This window comes from Leiobunum rupestre, chromosome 6 (assembly GCF_980474605.1).
Source record: "Leiobunum rupestre chromosome 6, qqLeiRupe1.1.hap1, whole genome shotgun sequence".
NCBI lineage: Eukaryota > Metazoa > Arthropoda > Arachnida > Opiliones > Sclerosomatidae > Leiobunum > Leiobunum rupestre.
This window is the reverse complement of record NC_143389.1, coordinates 64,978,354-64,997,408: the sequence shown is the minus strand read 5'-3', so window position 1 is coordinate 64,997,408 and position 19,055 is coordinate 64,978,354. Positions and strand designations below refer to the sequence as shown.

The 19,055-nt window shown below is 34.3% G+C and overlaps 1 protein-coding gene across 3 annotated transcripts in view; it reads left to right on the top strand.

Annotated features, from left to right (window-relative positions):
• Window positions 1-5,992: 5,992 nt before the first annotated feature.
• Window positions 5,993-19,055, top strand: part of LOC149943175 (poly [ADP-ribose] polymerase 2-like) — a 70,664-nt gene continuing 57,601 nt past the window's right edge. The window contains exons 1-11 of one of the 3 annotated variants that reach the window (XM_090180170.1): window positions 5,993-6,274; window positions 6,712-7,135; window positions 7,205-7,540; window positions 7,767-7,929; window positions 8,427-8,650; window positions 8,711-8,774; window positions 8,836-8,970; window positions 9,037-9,265; window positions 10,074-10,168; window positions 10,241-10,371; window positions 12,295-12,634. In XM_090180170.1, the coding sequence (XP_090036296.1) occupies window positions 6,738-7,135; window positions 7,205-7,540; window positions 7,767-7,929; window positions 8,427-8,650; window positions 8,711-8,774; window positions 8,836-8,970; window positions 9,037-9,265; window positions 10,074-10,168; window positions 10,241-10,371; window positions 12,295-12,454 (1,935 nt within the window). In that variant the 5' untranslated portion in view covers window positions 5,993-6,274; window positions 6,712-6,737 and the 3' untranslated portion in view covers window positions 12,455-12,634. Of the gene's footprint in view, window positions 6,275-6,614; window positions 7,136-7,204; window positions 7,541-7,766; window positions 7,930-8,426; window positions 8,651-8,710; window positions 8,775-8,835; window positions 8,971-9,036; window positions 9,266-10,073; window positions 10,169-10,240; window positions 10,399-12,294; window positions 12,635-19,055 lie in introns of those variants that run through there. The other 2 variants (XM_090180171.1, XM_090180172.1) reach the window with 2 other exon arrangements.

Below are 19,055 nucleotides of genomic sequence, written 5' to 3'. Positions count from 1 at the left end.
ACTTATGATTGTACGTTACAGAGCTAAAATTTATTTAGTGTCATACTATTAGATATTTATTACTTATGATTGTACGTAACACAGCTTCATTTAGTGTCATAGAAATAGATATGGTTTCTTAAGCTTCATTTAGTGTTATACCAGAAGTAAATGAACCGAAGTTATCAGACTGCTATACTCCCCGTGTTGGAGACGTTTTCCTTATGAAATTACATTTTGACCTCAAATTTGAAATTTGGCGCGCTCATAGGCCGAATGTTTTGGTTTAAATTAAACTATTTTTTATACACAGAAATAGCTATACCCACAATTCCCAAGTGTAATTTATCGCGTCAAAAGACGGGGATGGAAATTAGCTTTTATTTGACTCGATTTTCTCATCATTTTCATAAAGAAAACGCCCTCCAATTCTGGTTATACTTATAGATATTGTTACTTAACGTTACACAGCTTCATTTAGTGTTATACTTATGGATATTGTTACTTATGATTGTACGTTACACAGCTTCATTTAGTGTTATACTTATGGATATTGTTACTTATGATTGTACGTTACACAGCTTTATTTAGATTCGTAACTTATGGAAATTGTTACTTATGATTGTCCTTGCGCGCTACGTGGCATAGCTTAGGCAGACAGATACACTGTACTACATTAAATCTTAATTAAAGAAAAATCCTATGAATGTTTAGTACGGTAAAAACCCGCTAGATGGCGATAGCGTATCAAGCTAGAAAATAATTTTCCCTTAGCTTCACGCTGTACAGACTTTACTGTACCGATTTATTATTTTTCAATCCGAGGTTTATAATATCCTGATGAGTACCAAACAACAAATTTTAATTCTTCAATATCTCCACCGCAAAGTAAGTAAATTTAATTAAATTAGTTTTAAAGTGTTTAGAAGTGTTCAAAGTTTGAAGGGAGTGTAAGAACCTTATTTATTTGGCGATATAAACATTGGGAATAATGTGATTTTAAACCCCGATATAAATAAATTTGTATAAACTAATTAAAGGTCTAAATTGGAAATGTACCCTGAACAGATTTTGATTTAAGATCTAATTAATAAAATTTAAAAATATCGCATTGATTTATCTTACGCCATTCTCATATAAAATTGATTTAAAAATAGACCGACGTTTTTTGCTTTTTCGGCCGAACAGATTTGATGATATATATCACAATTTGAGTTACCAAAATTAAAACTATTTTATCATAACCCAAACGGCCAAAAATTGATCCAAAAATGAGAAAAAGCGACACATTCGTAGGGTTTCCATTAAATGGCAGAGATGCAGAAGTTATTTCAAATTGCCAATAATAGTAACCCTTGAGTGATCGAATGTTTGTTTATTTAAAAAATTATTTCCAAAAACATTGTTCGGCCCAAAAATCGGATAAATATTATCGACAAAGGATGATAGCTATCGTACGTCTGGCAACGGTGACCTTGAAAATTGATATGACCTGATATTGGTATCATTCGATTGGTCTCAACGTGTTCTTACTAACAAAACCGTATTTTAGAAAACTTCGTATTTATTGTTTTCTTCTGACGATTCTTCCTAATAACTTTTGGGAGAGCTAACTTTGAATTTGTTCTTTAATTAGCCGACTGAAAAGCTAACTAAGATTTATACCTACGATTAGATTTAAAGAGACTTATTTCGTACTCCTTAACGAAACTTTATTTTATTTTATTTCTCCATTTGGGAGCGACCTAAATGTTTGAGCCCTTTCACTTGGACTTTTTCGAAGGAACTGCGCAATGCTTTCGTTTCCTCTTTTACAAAAAGATGTACCAAAGATGACCCGTGACGGGTTTTTCCCAATCGCCGGGCCTCTTATTTTGAAATTTTCCAATAGTCGAGAGCGAGAAGTCCGTTGAAAAACCCCAAAATTCGACCCCTTCTACCTGTCCGTCAATGTAGAGCCTACGGGCGACTATTTTAAGCCGGACAGTTAGACGCTAGCGAACGGTAGCTTCCAAAAAACCAGTGACTCACTACCTTGAATTGTGGACCCTCTTCGGACCTCTCCCTCTCGTTTCATGGTTACAAATTGTTTATATACAACACTTTAACATTTATATTTTTAGGTCAATTTTACATCCTTAACAATATTTATGAGTTTTATACATTTCTAAATTTATCCAATATCGAAGTTACAAATACAAAATTAAACATTTTAATTAATTATAATTATAATACAAAGTTTTCACACTTACCAAATATCGCTAAATTAACCTTCAAATATGAACCAAACGACGTATAAGACTTAAAAAAGTAATTTTGTCATATACATGTAAATTTGGGAGGGGCTCGAAATTAGTTTTTTAATCTTATACGCCTCTTGGTTCAGATTTGAGGGTTAATTTAGCGATATTTGGTAAGAGCACGCTGAGACCGGAAGTGACGTCACGTGGTTCGTATTTCCGGAAAGCCCCCACTTTGACCCGTAAGACAAACAGTTCTTTGTTACACATCACTTACCTAATTAAAAAATACCTTGACCCATCGTGTACCTTATCACATGCTTATTTTGTCATGGGCTCTTGGACTATTATGTTTGTCGAAGAATTTTATTTCAGTTTAGCCATGTAGTATACGTGATTCTAAGTAGATAAAACCGTTTTCCGCATTTCTATCGGTGTTCAGGGGGCGAAGGTGGGCGGCAAATTTGGAGTTGGCTTAGACTTAATACACTTATACGCATATAAGAAGGGAGAAGACCCTTTTACAGGGGTACCGACATTGTGTGTACATTTTTAAAAATCTACTTGTTACTAGAAGGCGCCATCAGTTTACAATCCGAAATAACAAAAATTATAATACCCGCGAAAGTCTAATTTAAATTGTGGTTATTTAAAAGCTGAAATTTTGTATAACTATATTTTCTAAAATATTTTATATAAACTTTCAGCTTGAAATAGCACTTAAATTATTTTTTTTTCCAAATTTTGCGCCAAAATATCCACGCTGGTGTCATCTAGTGTAGAAATACGAAATTAAAATTTTATACTCGATGGCGGTTTCTAAAGGTTTGTTTCCCTGTATGTAATATGCGAATTGGTGTATTTGCTCTTGATCTACTTGACCACTTTTGTTGATCGGAACACCAAAGTATAGATAACAAATTGGGCTTGCTCTTCAATTTAAGTTTGAGAAATTCATTTCTTGATAACGTTGAGATATATATGTAAAGGATTCATGAGGCATAAAATTTTCTCTCGATAGCGATGCCCTTTGGGGCCCATACATTTGGCCGATGTGGAACTAATATTATGGCTGGGCTGACTTGTTAGTTCCACATCTATATGTATAGAAATGGGACTATTGCTAGGACCGAAATGTTGTAGTAATAGTAGTAGTAGTAGTAGTTAGAGGTCATAAATGTGACACCCTTTAAGAGAGGTAACGCCTATGATCTGCTATTGTCAAATTTAAGACAAATTACTTGATCTGTGCACGGTTTATTTACACAGGTTAGAACTCGGTGTACTTTCGTACGTGCTAAAGAAGGGGGACCGATACGTGCTGCTGTACTTTATCCCCATTGGAGTTATAGCTTCCCAAGCGTCACCTTGATTGTGAAAAAAGTACTAATTATAATTATTATTTAATATGTAAGTATAGTTTAGTTATATCTAAAGCTAAAATTGCTGTTTTAAAATTATATTTTAACTATCAATAATTAAAATTAGAATGCAGGTGGCGCTACTTATGGGCGAAATTTGATCAAAAGTTGATAAAAAATTTATATTTCTAAGAAAAAACGAGCAATTAGCCTTTTCAGTTAGATAGAGACACGTAGTGGCAAATGCAAGAAGCTCATAAACTGCTGGATTTTCGTCTGCTAAGCAGACGCTTTATTGAAGAATCGTCTGCTTAGCAGACGAAAATCCAGCAGTTCATGAGCTTCTTGCATTTGCCACTACGTGGCTCTATGTAAGCTAAAAGGCTAATAGGGCTATAGTTTGTAAAATATCTCATATTTATTTTAAAATTAAAAAAAAAACACAAATTTGATCAATTTTGATCAAATTTAGCTTTTTGAACAAAATTGACAAAATTTAATAAAAATTTATGAAACTTCATTTATTAGTGTAAAATAAGGTAAAAAATGGTGAAATTGACATATTTTATCAATTTTGTTTAGTTTTGGTCAATTTGATCAGAACAAGTAAAATTTGATCAAAGTAAGATAAAAATCCAAAAAGTAAACGGAAAAGGGTAAAAAGTATTGTAATTGGAAAAATAACACAAATTTTAAGAAAACAAATTATTGAACACTTAAAATTTCAAAATTGATCAACCTTGATCATAATAATTTTTTTTAATAAAATTTAAGAAATTTCATTAAAAAATGTTTAGACTTTATTAATTGGTTAAATTAAATACAAATTGATGAATTTGATATATTTTTATTAGTTTTGTGAATTGTTTTCATAACAAGTAGAAAAGGATAAAACAAATGAAAAATATAAAAGAAAATGACAGTTAGAAAGGGCTGTAATTGAAAAAATGATATAAATAAATTATTGATTTCTATAAATTGAAAAATTTAGAAAAAATATCAAATTCATCAATTTAATAATGATTTTAAATTTGACTAATTTATATTTTTTTGAAAAACACAATAATTAGTTTTTATCAAATTCGAGTTGTTTTTAAAACTATAGCGCCTATTTTTCTATTATAATTTTAACTTATTACCCATTCTGATTAATATTTTCTTATTTTGATCAAATTGATCAAATTCATTAAAATTTTAAAAAATATATCAAATTCATTAAATTTTTTAAAAATATATCAAATTCATTAAATTTTTTAAAAATATATCAAATTCATTAAAATTGGAAAAAAATATATCAACATCATTAATATTTAAAAAAATATATATCAAATTCATTCATTTACATCTGATTTCAACCAATTAATTAAGTTTTATCAATTAATAATAATATTCCTCAATTTTGATCAAAAGTATTATTTCTGATCAGGTTTGATTAAATTTTTCCAAATTTTTAAATTTAGGGAAATCAATCATTTATTTATATAAATTTTTTAATTACAGTCCTTTCTAACCCTTTTCTTTTATATTTTTTATTTTTTTATCCTTTTCTACTTGATACGAAAAAATGCACAAGACTAATAAAAAGTTTATAAAATATATCAAATTAATAAATTTTTATTTAACTTAACCAATTAATAAAGTTTAAACATTTTTATATTAATTCTGATCAAGGTTGGTCAATTTTGAACATCTTTGTAATTTTAAGTGTTCAATAATTTGTTTTCCTAAAATTTGTGTTATTTTCCCAATTACAATCCTTTTTACCATTTTCCGTTTATTTTTTGATTTTTATCTTACTTTAATTAAATTTTACACTATTAAATCAAGTTTCATAATTTTTTATTAAATTTTGTTAATTTTGTCCAAAAAACTAAAATTGATCAAAATTGATAAAATTTGTGTTTTTTTTTTTCAAATTTTAAAACAAATATGAGATATTTTACCATTAAAAATATAATAAAGCATGTTCATTTTTCACAGGCAATCATTACAATAACACGAGGCGTAAAAACATTTGGGTAGTACCAACTTGTTATTTTTCATGACCTATTATTTCTGTGACAAAATGAACGATTTTGACCATACCAACTCCATTAAAGGTTTTGAGTATGCTATACAACTTACTTATTGAAACTTTTCATCTACCACCTAGCGTTCAAAAACTACAAATTCTGAAACCGTGAAAATTTTCACGATTTTTCTTAAATTCACAAATAACTGCGATTTCACATTTCTAGAAGGTATAATTTTTGAGAAAAATGCCTGGGCCGATCAAATGAAGACACCCTGTAGATACTTCTCTCGATATTATAAACTTCTGGTAATTTATATTTATTTATTGAAATTAGAAATAGCCCTAATTTTTTACACGTTTTCTATTATTTATTACTTTATCATTGAAAGTAGTTTAATACGGATTTTGATCCTGTTGACCGATTCGCCAAAAAATAGAACACGTTGGATGATTCAATTTCGGCCTGTTTTCGTGATTGAACGTTGAAATTAGAGCGACAGTAACCGCTCGTCGAAATTGTCCAGTTCTTCGACTAATATATCGTTATTTTTAGGTTTGAATTTTATAAATACGAGGTAGTCCTATTCAAAGGTGATTAAGAAATTTGCGGGAATTAGTCATTCATATCTTGGCTTTTGGTGATCGTCTTAAGACTTCAACGTGACACTGATACCAATCAGGTAGAGTAAAGTTTTATTTATTATTATTGTCCCGGAAGAAGTTACACTTCCTTCCTGCTGAGAGTTTTCAGAGCTCAAACGCTAGGATAGTGTGGCGGATCGAGCATTTCCAAATTACAAAAAAAGTCGTGGAATTTTTATTAACTTAAAGGGAATAAAACCTGCAAAGCAATCTTTGTGGAACACCCCTTCAATTTTTCAAATTTCACTGTACAGTGGTGCCAAACATTTTTTAAGCCAAAGGCCAGAGCGGCCAGAGCTGCAAACGTTGGTGTTCCACACGAAATACCTGAGGTTATATTCCCTTTAACAAAAATTTCCGAACTCTGTAAAAGTAGGGGGTGGTCTCCACGGCCCCTAATCACTGCAGGGTAAGCGGAACTCCTAATGACTCTATAAATTGAGATATGGCTTTGGCGTAAATGTCCCGAACTCAGGTTCATATTCCCAATTGAAGAAATCCATGAAGAGAACGGGTATCGAGAGTTCTACAAGCGAGAAGCTCTTCACGCCAGATGAAGCTGAAATCGAAACTGCGAGAACGGCGAGAACTGCTAGTACCACGCAGTCCATGAGTAAAGTTGGAAATGCCGTTAAGAAAGCGACCATCAGAGCCAACCCCTTGCCTACGAATGGAACTCGATTTAAAGTTAAGAAATCAACCCAATCCACAGTTACGAAAGCAACTTCCTCTAAGGCTTTGAACGCCAATGGGTCCGTCTCTACCAATGTTGGAGGTCGGAAAGGTTTAATAAAAAGTTCGAACGCTAATAATCCCAACGTTACTAACGTGGATTCTATGGAAGCCTCGAGCTTCAATGATCTCAATGCTGCTGTTGCCAATGATGAAATGTTCCAAAAGTAATCGCTTATAAAAATTTTAATGTTATTTTTGAGGTAAAACACTTTTTTTAATGAATTGTATTGAAGAGTTAAAGCAACGGGTAGAGACAAATCCAATGAAGAGGACACAGTTGCGAAGACGATCGTAATCAAAGGGAAGGCGCCGGTTGATCCCGAATGCGTGGACTTCATAGACACTTGCCACGTATTTTGGGAGGGCGACAACATCTACGACGTCATGCTCAACCTGACGAATGTGGAGAAGAACAACAACAAGTTCGCGTGGTTGCAGTTATTGGAGGATGATCAACAAACGAACTATTACTTTTGGTGCCGCAGTGGCAGGATCGGATACCCCGGACGGAGACGAATGGTTGATTGCGGGACGGATTTCTACCTGGCTAAAAATATTTTCGAAACTGAGTAAGTGTCAGCTTGGAATAATTAACACGGGGACTTTACTCTTCCACTGAATTTCCCAGCAAGAGCACGACACGGTTATTCTTATAACACATTTTTTAACCAGTAGAGGGATGACCCTAAGTGTGGTTTACGTTTTAGGGAAGCCGAAAAGTCCCAGTGCTAATTAGTCCGATGGTTTCAATGATTGCGGCTGTATGGAAGTCCCGTAACAAGGCGATAATTACAGATTCAGAGCAAGAACTAGGAACAGTTGGCACCAACGACACGAGTTCCGTGTTTATCCGGGAAAACAGATAATAATATCCATGGATTACAACTCCGTGGATGAAAAAACGAAACAAGAGGCAGTAAACAAAATTCCGAAAAGCAGCCTGAACTTCCGTTTACAAGTTAGTTTCTCATTTCTTGTACCTGGTAATTGGGGTTCTAAAGAGAAGCTTTTACCACTGGTGTCGTGACCGAGGTGGTGTTGGTTTGAACAGTAGCGACGCCAGAATTTTTGGTTAGGCAACTAAGAATACTTTTTTTTAGGTCGTTAGTAAGATGTTAGTGCAAATTTTTTAATTACAAAAGTTAGAATAATAAAGCGATTCATACTCCAATTTCTATGCTCCCTGTAATAAATTTTAGCGGAATTTTACGGGCCCCTTAAAATTACCAACGTAGACCATGCCTAACGTTGGCGTCTCGTATAGCTTTTTAAACAAAAAACACGCGCCCTCTGCTTAGAGGACCTCTAGCTCGGTCACGCCACTAGCGACTAAAGTTTCTTCTTCCATACCCATTGCTCCGACTTTTGAAAATATTGGTTTAAAGGGTGTGATATATAATTCTAAGCTTATTATCAGAAGTAAATTAAAATTTCGTTTTAATGAACCTTTTACAGTCGCTCATCGAACTGCTCTTCAACATTAAAGCAATGGAAGCTATCGTCACTGAAATGAAGTACGATGCAAAAAATTCGCCACTGGGGAAATTAACGGCCGAACAAGTCGGCACAGGCCACGACGCCTTGGTCAATATATCCGAATGTATCACCCAAAACAAAATGGGGGACGAGCTACGGGATGCCTGCAACATATTTTACACCCGCATACCACATTCTTTCAAGTGCGACGTAAATTTATCCTATCACATTTAAGTAAACTTAATGTTTTCAATAATTATCAGAATGAAAAGGCCACCTTTAATTACCACCGTGGATGAGCTCAACCGGAAATTACACCTTCTAAAGGTTGACTACCGAAATTAAGTACAATTATTTCGCCTCTTGACTTTTACTTTCGCGTTGTCAGATGTTGGATGATATCCAAGTAGCTATGGCAATTATCAATAAGAAAGTTGGCTTCGACACCAACCCTTTGGACTCGCGATACCAGTCCTTGAAGTGTGACCTCATTTTTATCCACACTTTCACCTATTGGTACCGGGTGCGTAGTTAAGAGGGTGTGGGAATCACTCAAAATATAATATAAGCATGTTCTACCATGTTTCAGTTAGTGGATACGTATCTGCAAAATACTCACGGAAATACTCATGTCGGTTACAAGCTAGAGTTGATGGATCTCTTCCGTTACCACAGAGAGCAGGAGGAAAGTAACTTTAATGATGTGGGAAATAAGATGCTTCTGTGGCATGGCACTCGTTTGATCAACGCCGTTCGTATTTTGAAGGATGGCCTGAAAATTGCGCCGCCTCATGTACCCGGCAATGGACAAATGTTTGGTAATGTAACCTATCTCTTCATAATTGATATTTCGTATGACGCGTTAGCCGTTTGGTCGTGGGGAGCTACAAAGTACTAAAGACATGAAATAGTAGATTTGGTTTTAATTTTACTACTTGCGTCATTAAGTACGCTTACGTTTTCATTTGCGTATTTCCTAGGCGACTGACTAAAGATTTCGTCTATTCGTAGGTTTCTCGTGGGTAGAACCGTCTTTACGTTGGGACCACATATGGGCAACGCCCTGGGATGCGGGGGAATAAAAATAATTGTAATAATCAGCTAAGCAAGGAACCACATAGCCGTAAGACAACTAGTAACTTGTGAAGCCATATACCGGTGGCCCGGTTAAATAGGCGATATAATAAAGTAACGTGGCCATATTGTTTTGATGGGAAAGGCCACCTTCCACTATGCTTCCATTAGCTTTCCCACCAAAGAGCCCATGAATTCATCCGTAGGCTTTAACTGTACTATTTCGTTATCCCATTTTAACAAGTTGAGCAAGCATATCTGACTTTATAATATCGCCTATTGCGTAGGAGGGTGGAGGAAAGTCTTTAAGTCACGCGAGCCAACAGCCCCTGGTATACACTTACAATTACCATTAACCTTGGCAAGTTTTTATGGAAAGTGGAAACTCCTTTAACCAGCACTGAGATAACATATAAACTCAACGCGGAAGGAGTGGTTCCGAGTTTTTACCCAGTGCCGCCACCTTGTATCGAACCCTGCTCCTCTGGCGAGGCGAAAGTGCTAACCACTTCGTGATATTTCACTTTATGATATTAATTTATTTATTTTTAGGTAAAGGTGTATATTTCGCCGACATGTCCAGTAAGAGTGCGAACTATTGCTACGCCACTCCGGAACGAAATGAAGGCATCTTGTACTTATGTGAAGTCAGTTTCTCTGAATTTTTTTATTTAAAAGTAAGGAATTTAATTGAAAAGAATACACGTTCTTTATTTCAGGTTGCTCTGGGTAATCAGTACAAGGTCGAAAACGGCCATCACACGTGTGCCTCTACACTGGCGGAAGGTTACCACAGCGTCATGGGCTTGGGCAGAGTTATTCCTAATCCGTACAGTTCGAAATTGCTCAAGTAAGCCTTTTAATTCCACGGACCAGCGTTGCCAACTTTCGTAGGATAGAAAAATCCTAATAACTTGAGAGAAATTGCCTATTCTAAGTTTATTTTAAGATTTTAAAATATCGAAAGCTAGATGAGTAGCGTTATTAGCAGACACTATGATAGTTTCCAGCAAGTTGCGTTATCAGCGTAAGGACTTTTTATGGTATGCAATTGAACCTATTTGAGGGCTATGATGGATCAAGGGGATGGTCACTCCCAAGTATTCGGTGTACAATCCCGTATAGCTTCGACTGTAGTAAAGCTATTACGTAACTGATTACACATTTAGCGTTAGCAAAAACCGTACTCATTTTAATACACCTGTAATCGGTGTACAGATGCTACAAAGATTAAAGAGAGTATGAACTTCCATGTTTATGGTGGATAAACGAATTTCCCATTTCTGCTAACAGGTTTATCATAAGCTAGAGATGATTGGCACTAGTTACGTTGACAAAAAAGGCGTAGCGAGTGTTAGCAGACGATTTTTCAATTAAGTTCATACTCCCTTTAATATTTGCATTTTATTATTTTACACGGTGTGACGCATGGAGGAAACGCAAAACAAAGTGATATTAGAACGCCCAGATTTTGGTATTTTCCTTAATTTGACAATAGCAGACTGTAACACTTTTAAATATTATGGTAAAGAAATGGTGATTTTAAATTATGGTTAAGTTGTCTAGGGGTAATTAATTAGAATAATTGAGATTAAAATTAAGTGTTACATTAAATAAATAAAATAGGGAGTTAAATGGTTACTATAATAAAATAATGAATAAAATAAGAAGCAAATCAAAAGTATGTACAACAAGAAATATATTTACACGAACACAAAGAAAGTATATTTACAAAAACATGTCCGTCTCGCGGAAGCTTGTCCGAGAGGGCCAAAGTCACGGCGCGCACACACATCTAAAAACCGCATCGCGTCTTCTTAGTCGCCATCTCAATTCTGTCTTTTCTTCGCTCGGGTAGGAGGTTTAACCCCTACGATGGGTGTTGCGAAATCGGTGGCAACCTCCTTCCCGGACCGAGGGAAGTTTTTGGCGACACCATACGCCCGTGGTGTCAATATAAGTTCAGGGAGAGTAAAATACGTTACAATGCTCCCCGACTTAAATTTGAACGTCCTCGTTCAAACAATGCGCGAAAGCACAAATCGCGAGCACTAGCACCAATAAAAACAAGTTGGCAAGCCAAAATATACCTCTCCTCGGAAGAGTTTCTAATTTTCAGTGAGGTGTACAATGTATCCGTGGTTCTGTCGTAGAATCCTCACCTGACGTGCAGGAGGGCTCGGGTTCGAATCCCGCCCGGTACTAACGCAACTTGAAGAATATTTATAATACACCCAATGACAACAAAAAACGGGCCCTTTTGGAAAAACCTTTTCCCTAATTCTAAGAAACTGCCTACGCAGCGATTACCCCGAAAATGCGAACGCGTTCGCAGTCCTGACAGACAGACCCACAGACAGACATGGTGGTTGTATAACCCCTCCTAGGGTACAAAGTCCCCTCGGAGAGGTAAAAATTAAGAACAATGCAATGACAAAAAAATAATAAATTAAAAAAAGGTTCCTTATGAATAAAGTGTCAAATATCAATACGCCACCTAATGTAAATAATGTGAAACATCAATACTAGCTCAAACGGAAACATGAGGGTTTAGCTGCAAATAGTTGAGGGTTGTTCCTCAGTGGGATAAAATAGCATCAAAGTTAAGGACTAAACGCAATTGCTACTGATTTATCGCGCAATTAGCGGTAACGTACATACTATCAAACGTTATATTATCGTACAAAACGACAAAAATCGTACTTGTGGCAACGCTGCAACAGCCGCATCTTAAGTGTGCGCAATGATTGTAAATTTCCTTCTGGCCCTTCAGAGGATCGGATAATGGCACCACTATACCGATGGGAACTGGTGTGTACGCTGATCCCGCAAATCCGCATCGTTTCGTCCTCAACTACAACGAGTATGTGGTTTACGACGTCAACCAAATAAAAATTAAGTTCATTTTGCGTGTTAAGTTTTTATTTAATTAATCTATTGTCGAAAAAGCTACGCCTGAATTTTATTGTTTTATAAAAGTTGATATTATGGAATTGTATTTGTGTTAATATGATATTTGTTTGTTTTGTATTTGCGCACTAAATGCTCGTCATAAATGTGATTTTTAATAAATACTTAATATTTTAAATATTTTAATATAATAGTTATTGTATATTGTGATGTTACTTCCGATAATAAATTTTATTCTTTGCAAAGCCACCCTCAAAATTATGACACTTTTTTTAAATAAACAAAAACGAATGAGTATGTTTGCTGAGCAAGTCAAATACTTAAGTCTCATATTTGGTGGAATATTTAAAATGTATCATTACATTTGGTCGAATGTTAAAAACTTATCATTATATTTAATCGAATATTAAAACGTCTTTTTATATTGGGTCAAATATTTGAAACGTCTCATTACATTTGTTCGAATATTTCAAACATTTCACTATATTTGATCGAATATTAAAACCGCCTCATTTATTTGGTCGAATATTAAAAAAGTCTCATATTTGATTGAATATTAAAAACATCTCATTTTATTTGGTCGAATATTAAAAACGTCTCATTATATTTGGTCAAATATTTGTAGTGCGAAAATCCAAGCCAATCGATCAAATGGTATTTCGAATATTAAACGTTTATCAAATAGCGTATATTGCAATAACAACGTTATATTTGAAATGATTTCAGACACTTGGTGATTTTTTTCACTTTTTCATAAGACTTAATATTAACAGTTCATTGTTGAAATGGAAATAAACATTTAATTTACAAAAAGGGTTGGTTACAAAATATTTTTAGTTTGAATTGTAAAAAATTTGGCCAAAAATAATATTAAAAACGTTAATGTATTTTATGTAATACGTTTAATCCTAATTTAGGAACAGTGCTTCGACGTTTTTTATACATTCGTCAGAAAAGTAATAATGCCTCCCCCTATGTGTTGTTGGACGTGTAACCTCGCAGAGTATTTCACTTTCCGGAATCCAATGTTCATCTTTTCTATTTGGCCAGCTATAAGAACTTGAAATTCCGTGGGGATGAACGAAACTGATAAGCCATTCCCTACATTCTTCATCTGATTCCACAATATCACCAAAATATAGTTTATTGTCCAAAGTGGCGGCGACATACTGCCCAGGCGTAAAATTGAATTGTATGCCCGATGCTAGGTTATCATCAGACCTTAAAGGCAAGTTCCGGGATAGTTAACTTTTGGTCTTAAAACAATGGCATAGACTTAAAATGCAAAATAAAACTTTTAATATATTTTTATTGCAATTAGTTTAATTGCTATCATTAAATAATTAACTTTAAACTTGAAGAGTAGACGCCTAAGCGATAGGCTTCTCCGTGAAACGACTGGACAGGATGTTTATTGGATAAGGGGACGCAAGGCTGGGATTGGCTGCTTTCGTTCGTCTCTTTTTCACGATTGTAGGAAATTAGTTTTCCCTAATCGTCTTTTCAAGTTTTCATGTAAATATAAAATGCCACGAATTAATCCTTTTGACGTTGAACCAGAATACACTGAAGAAGAGCTAAGAGAGTTAGAGAGGGTAGAACAAAGCCGTGGTGATGAAAATTTAGGCGATATAAATATCGAGGAAATGATTGAGAACTGTTCTTGTGTAAATTGTGTTCCAGACTGGTTAGGCCTTGGTACCAATGAAGAAAAAACACTAATATTGAAGAAATTTTTGAATGAGCGAGACATAAGAGCTGGGTTCATTTGCTGCCAACAAATTGATAACATTCTTCAATTGTTAAATGAAAACACTGATCATCCTTGTCAATGCATTACTCAACAGGAAGATTATCAAGTCTTGTGCGGTACTAGAGTGCGAATTTTAAGGGCATTTTATACAAGTTATTTACATTCTAGGAGACTTCCACGTGCCCCAGCTGTGTTAGCCAATCGTACTTATCGATATACTGCATATAGGAGCTGCACTCATCTAGTTTACGACAAACTTGGAAGAAATGTTAGACGTGTTTTGCCAGTCTGCGTAATTCTCAATGTAAGAAAGAATTATCCCGAAGCTAACGTGAATGATTATAAAAGTTACAAGCCTGGGACTGAAGTTGAACAGTTTAGGCTCTTAACCTAGAATAATTGATTAAGATCTTTTACCATTTGATCCATATTAGTAAGGGTAAATATTTTACTCAAAAGTTAGTTTTAAAATTCAAGTTAAATTTGTTCCCTAACGGTTTTTCAGTGATATTATCAAGTTCCCCAATTATCTTGCTAGTAATTCATTAACCTTTAAATGTTTGGTTATTTTTGTCATATTTAGAGCCAAAAATAGTAATTTTTTATTTCTGTTAAAATAATTTTTAGAAAAGCTTAGTCAAAACAGACTTAAATGAGAAATGTTTGTAGGTGAAACAGATCTAAGTGAGAAACAAATTTGTGATATAACTTAATTTTTAGTCAAAAATAATTTAACAGATCTGTGTGAAAAATACGAGATAAATGGTTTATTTTAACAAACTCAGTTAAAATTAAAAACCAAGTTAATTTTGTTCCATAATGTTTATTGTTTTTAGTGATATTGACAAGTGCCTCAATAATTTTACTAGTAATTCATTAACCTTTGGTCCAAAAATTAGTAATTTTTTATTTGTTAAAAAAATTTGAGAAATACTAAAAACAGACCTAGGTGAGAAATGTTTTTAGGTAAAAAAGATCTAAGTGATAAATAAATTTGTGATTATACCTTAATATTTAGTCAAAAAAATAAAGGGACAAATCTGTTTGAGAAATATGATATGGATGGTTTATTTTAACAAACTCTTTAAACAAAGTCATTAAAGGCACACTGTCAAGGGCATTTAAAAAAAATCGAAGATGAGCTTTCTGTTTTTAATCCAGGTGGCGCCACTGCTGCGTTGCGACACACTAGAAATATTTATTGGCAAAAATGCACTGGATAGTGTGCCTTTAATGTTAGTAATAGTTATTATTAAACAGAATTATCAATTAAAGTGATAAATATAAAAAATGATTTTTATTTTTATGGTTCCTATAAACTTTTTTTTATTAAGGGCAACTATGGCTCTCTGAAAATATTTTAAATAAAACTACATTAAAAATGCCAAGTTTTGAAATATGGTAATCTCTCTAAACAAATCTACGCTTTTTAGCTGCAGCGATTAACTCGGTCTTATCAGGACAAGGAATTGGAGCCATATTAGTTTTTTTCCTTATTTTTGGCAAATCTACTAGAGGAATATCCTCTTCGTCCATCAATTTTCTGTTCATAATGTTTTCTAGGATAGTATATATGAAACCATATGTTTTAGGCTCTTTAAGCGGCCTAGCGTGCCATTCACCGGTAGCTTTGGAGAAATAAAAATCAAATTCTTCTTTGCATTGTTTCTGTGAATCTAAATGCTCTTCTTTTTCAAAATAAAATTTTCGGCTGATGTTAAAATTGTGGTCTAATGCAGTCAGCATGGTTCTAGCTTCCATGACGTCACTGTCAAACTCTTTCTGTTTAGGACAATACTTTAGCATTAAACTGTGATATGACTCCAAAGTTGATGTATGTGAGAATGCATTTACTTGTTTAAGGTCTTTTAGTAGATTTTTGTTCAGAACAATGTTTACAAGTGCATCATGACTAGGTGTGTCAGCCTTAAGCCATTTTTTTTTTCCTAGCCGCATCTTGTGATAAATCTTCATGCATGCAAGATTGATAGTGAGGAAGGTTGGGAAAAGTATGTACGTTAGTGATGTGAAAGCAAATTGATTTCCACATATCTATTAATACATCAACATTCTGGTTACAGTGTTCTGAACAATACCACAAATGACGACTCAACGATTTCACCCATGGCTCTAGCTCCTGATTTGATTTCTTTCGAGCAATTAATTTCAGTTTCGTTCTTATGTTCTTAGATAGATGCCAAACATCAAATTGATGATTAATCTCAGTATAATTTTCTCTGATAAATTTCCTAACTTGAATATGGCGATCACTTGTTAATTGACTAATTTTGACTCCAAATTCATCCAACTTTTTTAAGCCTCTTTTAACTCCTTCCAACTCCATATTAGTAGATTTGTAGTTAACTTCCGACTTGTTCACGATTTCAAAATGCACACATTTGTTTGAGTCTTGATCCATGAAAGTTACACTACAGTACTTTGCGCTATGACCTACCGAGTCAAAACGACCATCAACAGTGACCTTCTTTTCTGACATTTGCTTTAAATCTGCTATAACACTAGTTTGTTCTTTTCTCCAGGCTGCTTTTATTTCAGGAATTACCATATTTCGTTGTATATCATAATAAACACTTTTGGCAATGCACTTCAAGCCCATAAATTGAAAAATAGAATTTATTCTGTGGAAAGTTGACCCCGAAAGTAAAATGCTAGAAGCTAGAAGCAAATTTCCGGCAGGCATTCTACCTAAGACTGGTTGAGATTTCCAAACACTCTTGTGACCACCTGTACAAATTAATTTAATACTCAATTGTGTTCCCTCGTTCTCGCTTTTCGAACATCCTGAAATATCAATTGGGCTTGAGCAACTACTTTCGTGGCATCGCAAACGACATAACAATTTGTCAAGTTGACTTTCAAAGATTATGTATTTTTTCTCCTGGAGTAAATTTGTTTGCAAAGATATGTCTGATTCCATAACAGAGGGAGAGTCCAAACTAGGCGCATATAATGAGTCATTAGAATAGGCAAAATTATCCTGCTCCGACTGTTCAGAAATTTCACCAAGAGAAAAGGGTGATTGATTATAATGCGCACCACGTACATTTTTCAATGGAGTAGAGGTAAAAACCATTGGCGTTGTTATCGTACGACTTGGACTAAATGTGTGAATTGATTTTGTAGCATAAGAATGATCTTTCACAGCCAAAGTGACTAATTTATCTTTGAGAGTAGCCAATTCCAATTTGATACTTTCTTCAGTACATGTATCAGTTCCAACACTAATTTTATCAGTCTCAACCATCACATCAGAGATAGTTTGTACGAAAATAGACCTTGTAATGGGTATTGCATTAATTCCAGCATGAACCTTTTCAACTTGAGAACCAATTACTTTTGAATGGCTAAACTCAGTTGATAAACTATCGCATTGAGTTTGAAGTTTTAATTCAACTTCAGAAGTTTCTTCAGTGGTCTGTTCAATCAATTCAGGAAGATTTAATGTTGGAATTGAACCAATTTTGAGATGTTTACTTTTTTTAGGACCAGTGCCTCTGATTTCTATGCAATCACTAGTAAAATGATTTTCACAAACCCTTAGGTTACTGCTGGGTGGCAAAGGCTTAGACGCAGACGGTGACCCAAAATACGGAGCTCTTACATGTTCTTCCGCGAACTGAAGCCATTTTTGCGCGAGTTCGGGGTTTTTTAAAAAATTAGGAACTCTATATAAAGAAACCCCAAATTTTGCAGAGAAAATTTTACACCCTTTTATTATACAAACTGGCATTATGATGTTGTTGAAGCCGGTGCCCGGATTATCTACTGATTTCATTGAATACTACAGCCAATTTCGATGAGGCGCTGTTCGCCCGAACAGCCCGTCAACGAAGTTGGCCTTGCTACAGCAGCCAATTAGGACACGGTCCGAAAACTTTGAGGGGAAACCGAAATACAGGGGGTTATGGCGGCGCACATAATAATTAATTAAATGCTTCTAAGTTAATTACAATTATTTGTTGTTTCGTATAACAAATTTTATTTTGAATTTTAGGCGTGTGCCATTGTTTTAAGACCAAAAGTTAACTATCCCGGAACTTGCCTTTAACTATAAAAAAAGATTCGTCACCTGAGAGGCGAGATATTTTTAATTCGGTTTTGCTAATTGGAATAATAGAGTGATGACTTCGTGTTCCCTGGACAGTTTTGGCCTTTTCGAGCCGACTAGCAATTTTTTCGCCAAACACATCGATGCCAGATTTTTCAGCATAATGAAAAGTCATTCCACTTATATTTTTTAACGCCCAGTTATACAAATCCTAAGGTGTGAGAATCTGGTTATCGACAATTTTCTGTAGACTGGCACCAAGGGGGGCGCATTCAATATACGGGTTTTGAACGATTTTCCGAAACGGCTTGGAGAGAGAGAGACAGTGACGTCATACGTGGGCGACTCACATTTTTCGGGTAGCTTCTTTTTGCAAAAAGATGTCCGTCAGAAGCCCAAAATTCGAGTAGCGGGTATAATTCTAGGTTACTCGAGAAAAATAAATCTATTAAACGACTGGTATAGTTGCCTTTTACCGTGCTTTAAAAATCTTTTTAAGATTTGTGTACAATGTTACGTGGTTTTGGTTTAAGGCAACCTTATATTCATTTATTATTTTAATTTAAACAAACCATGATTATACATCAATTAACTATTTCTTAATTTGAAAAGCTTGGAAATTTAGATTAAAATCTCATAGGAAATACTCAAGCTTAGTTGCTAAATAGTATTTGTAATAAGCTTATCACATAATTAGAAAACTAATTCTAATATTTTATTTTATTTTGGCATTTAGTATTATGACATTTTAATTGGCACAGACTCAGATTCGCACAATACCAAAGTCATTTCATCAATTAAA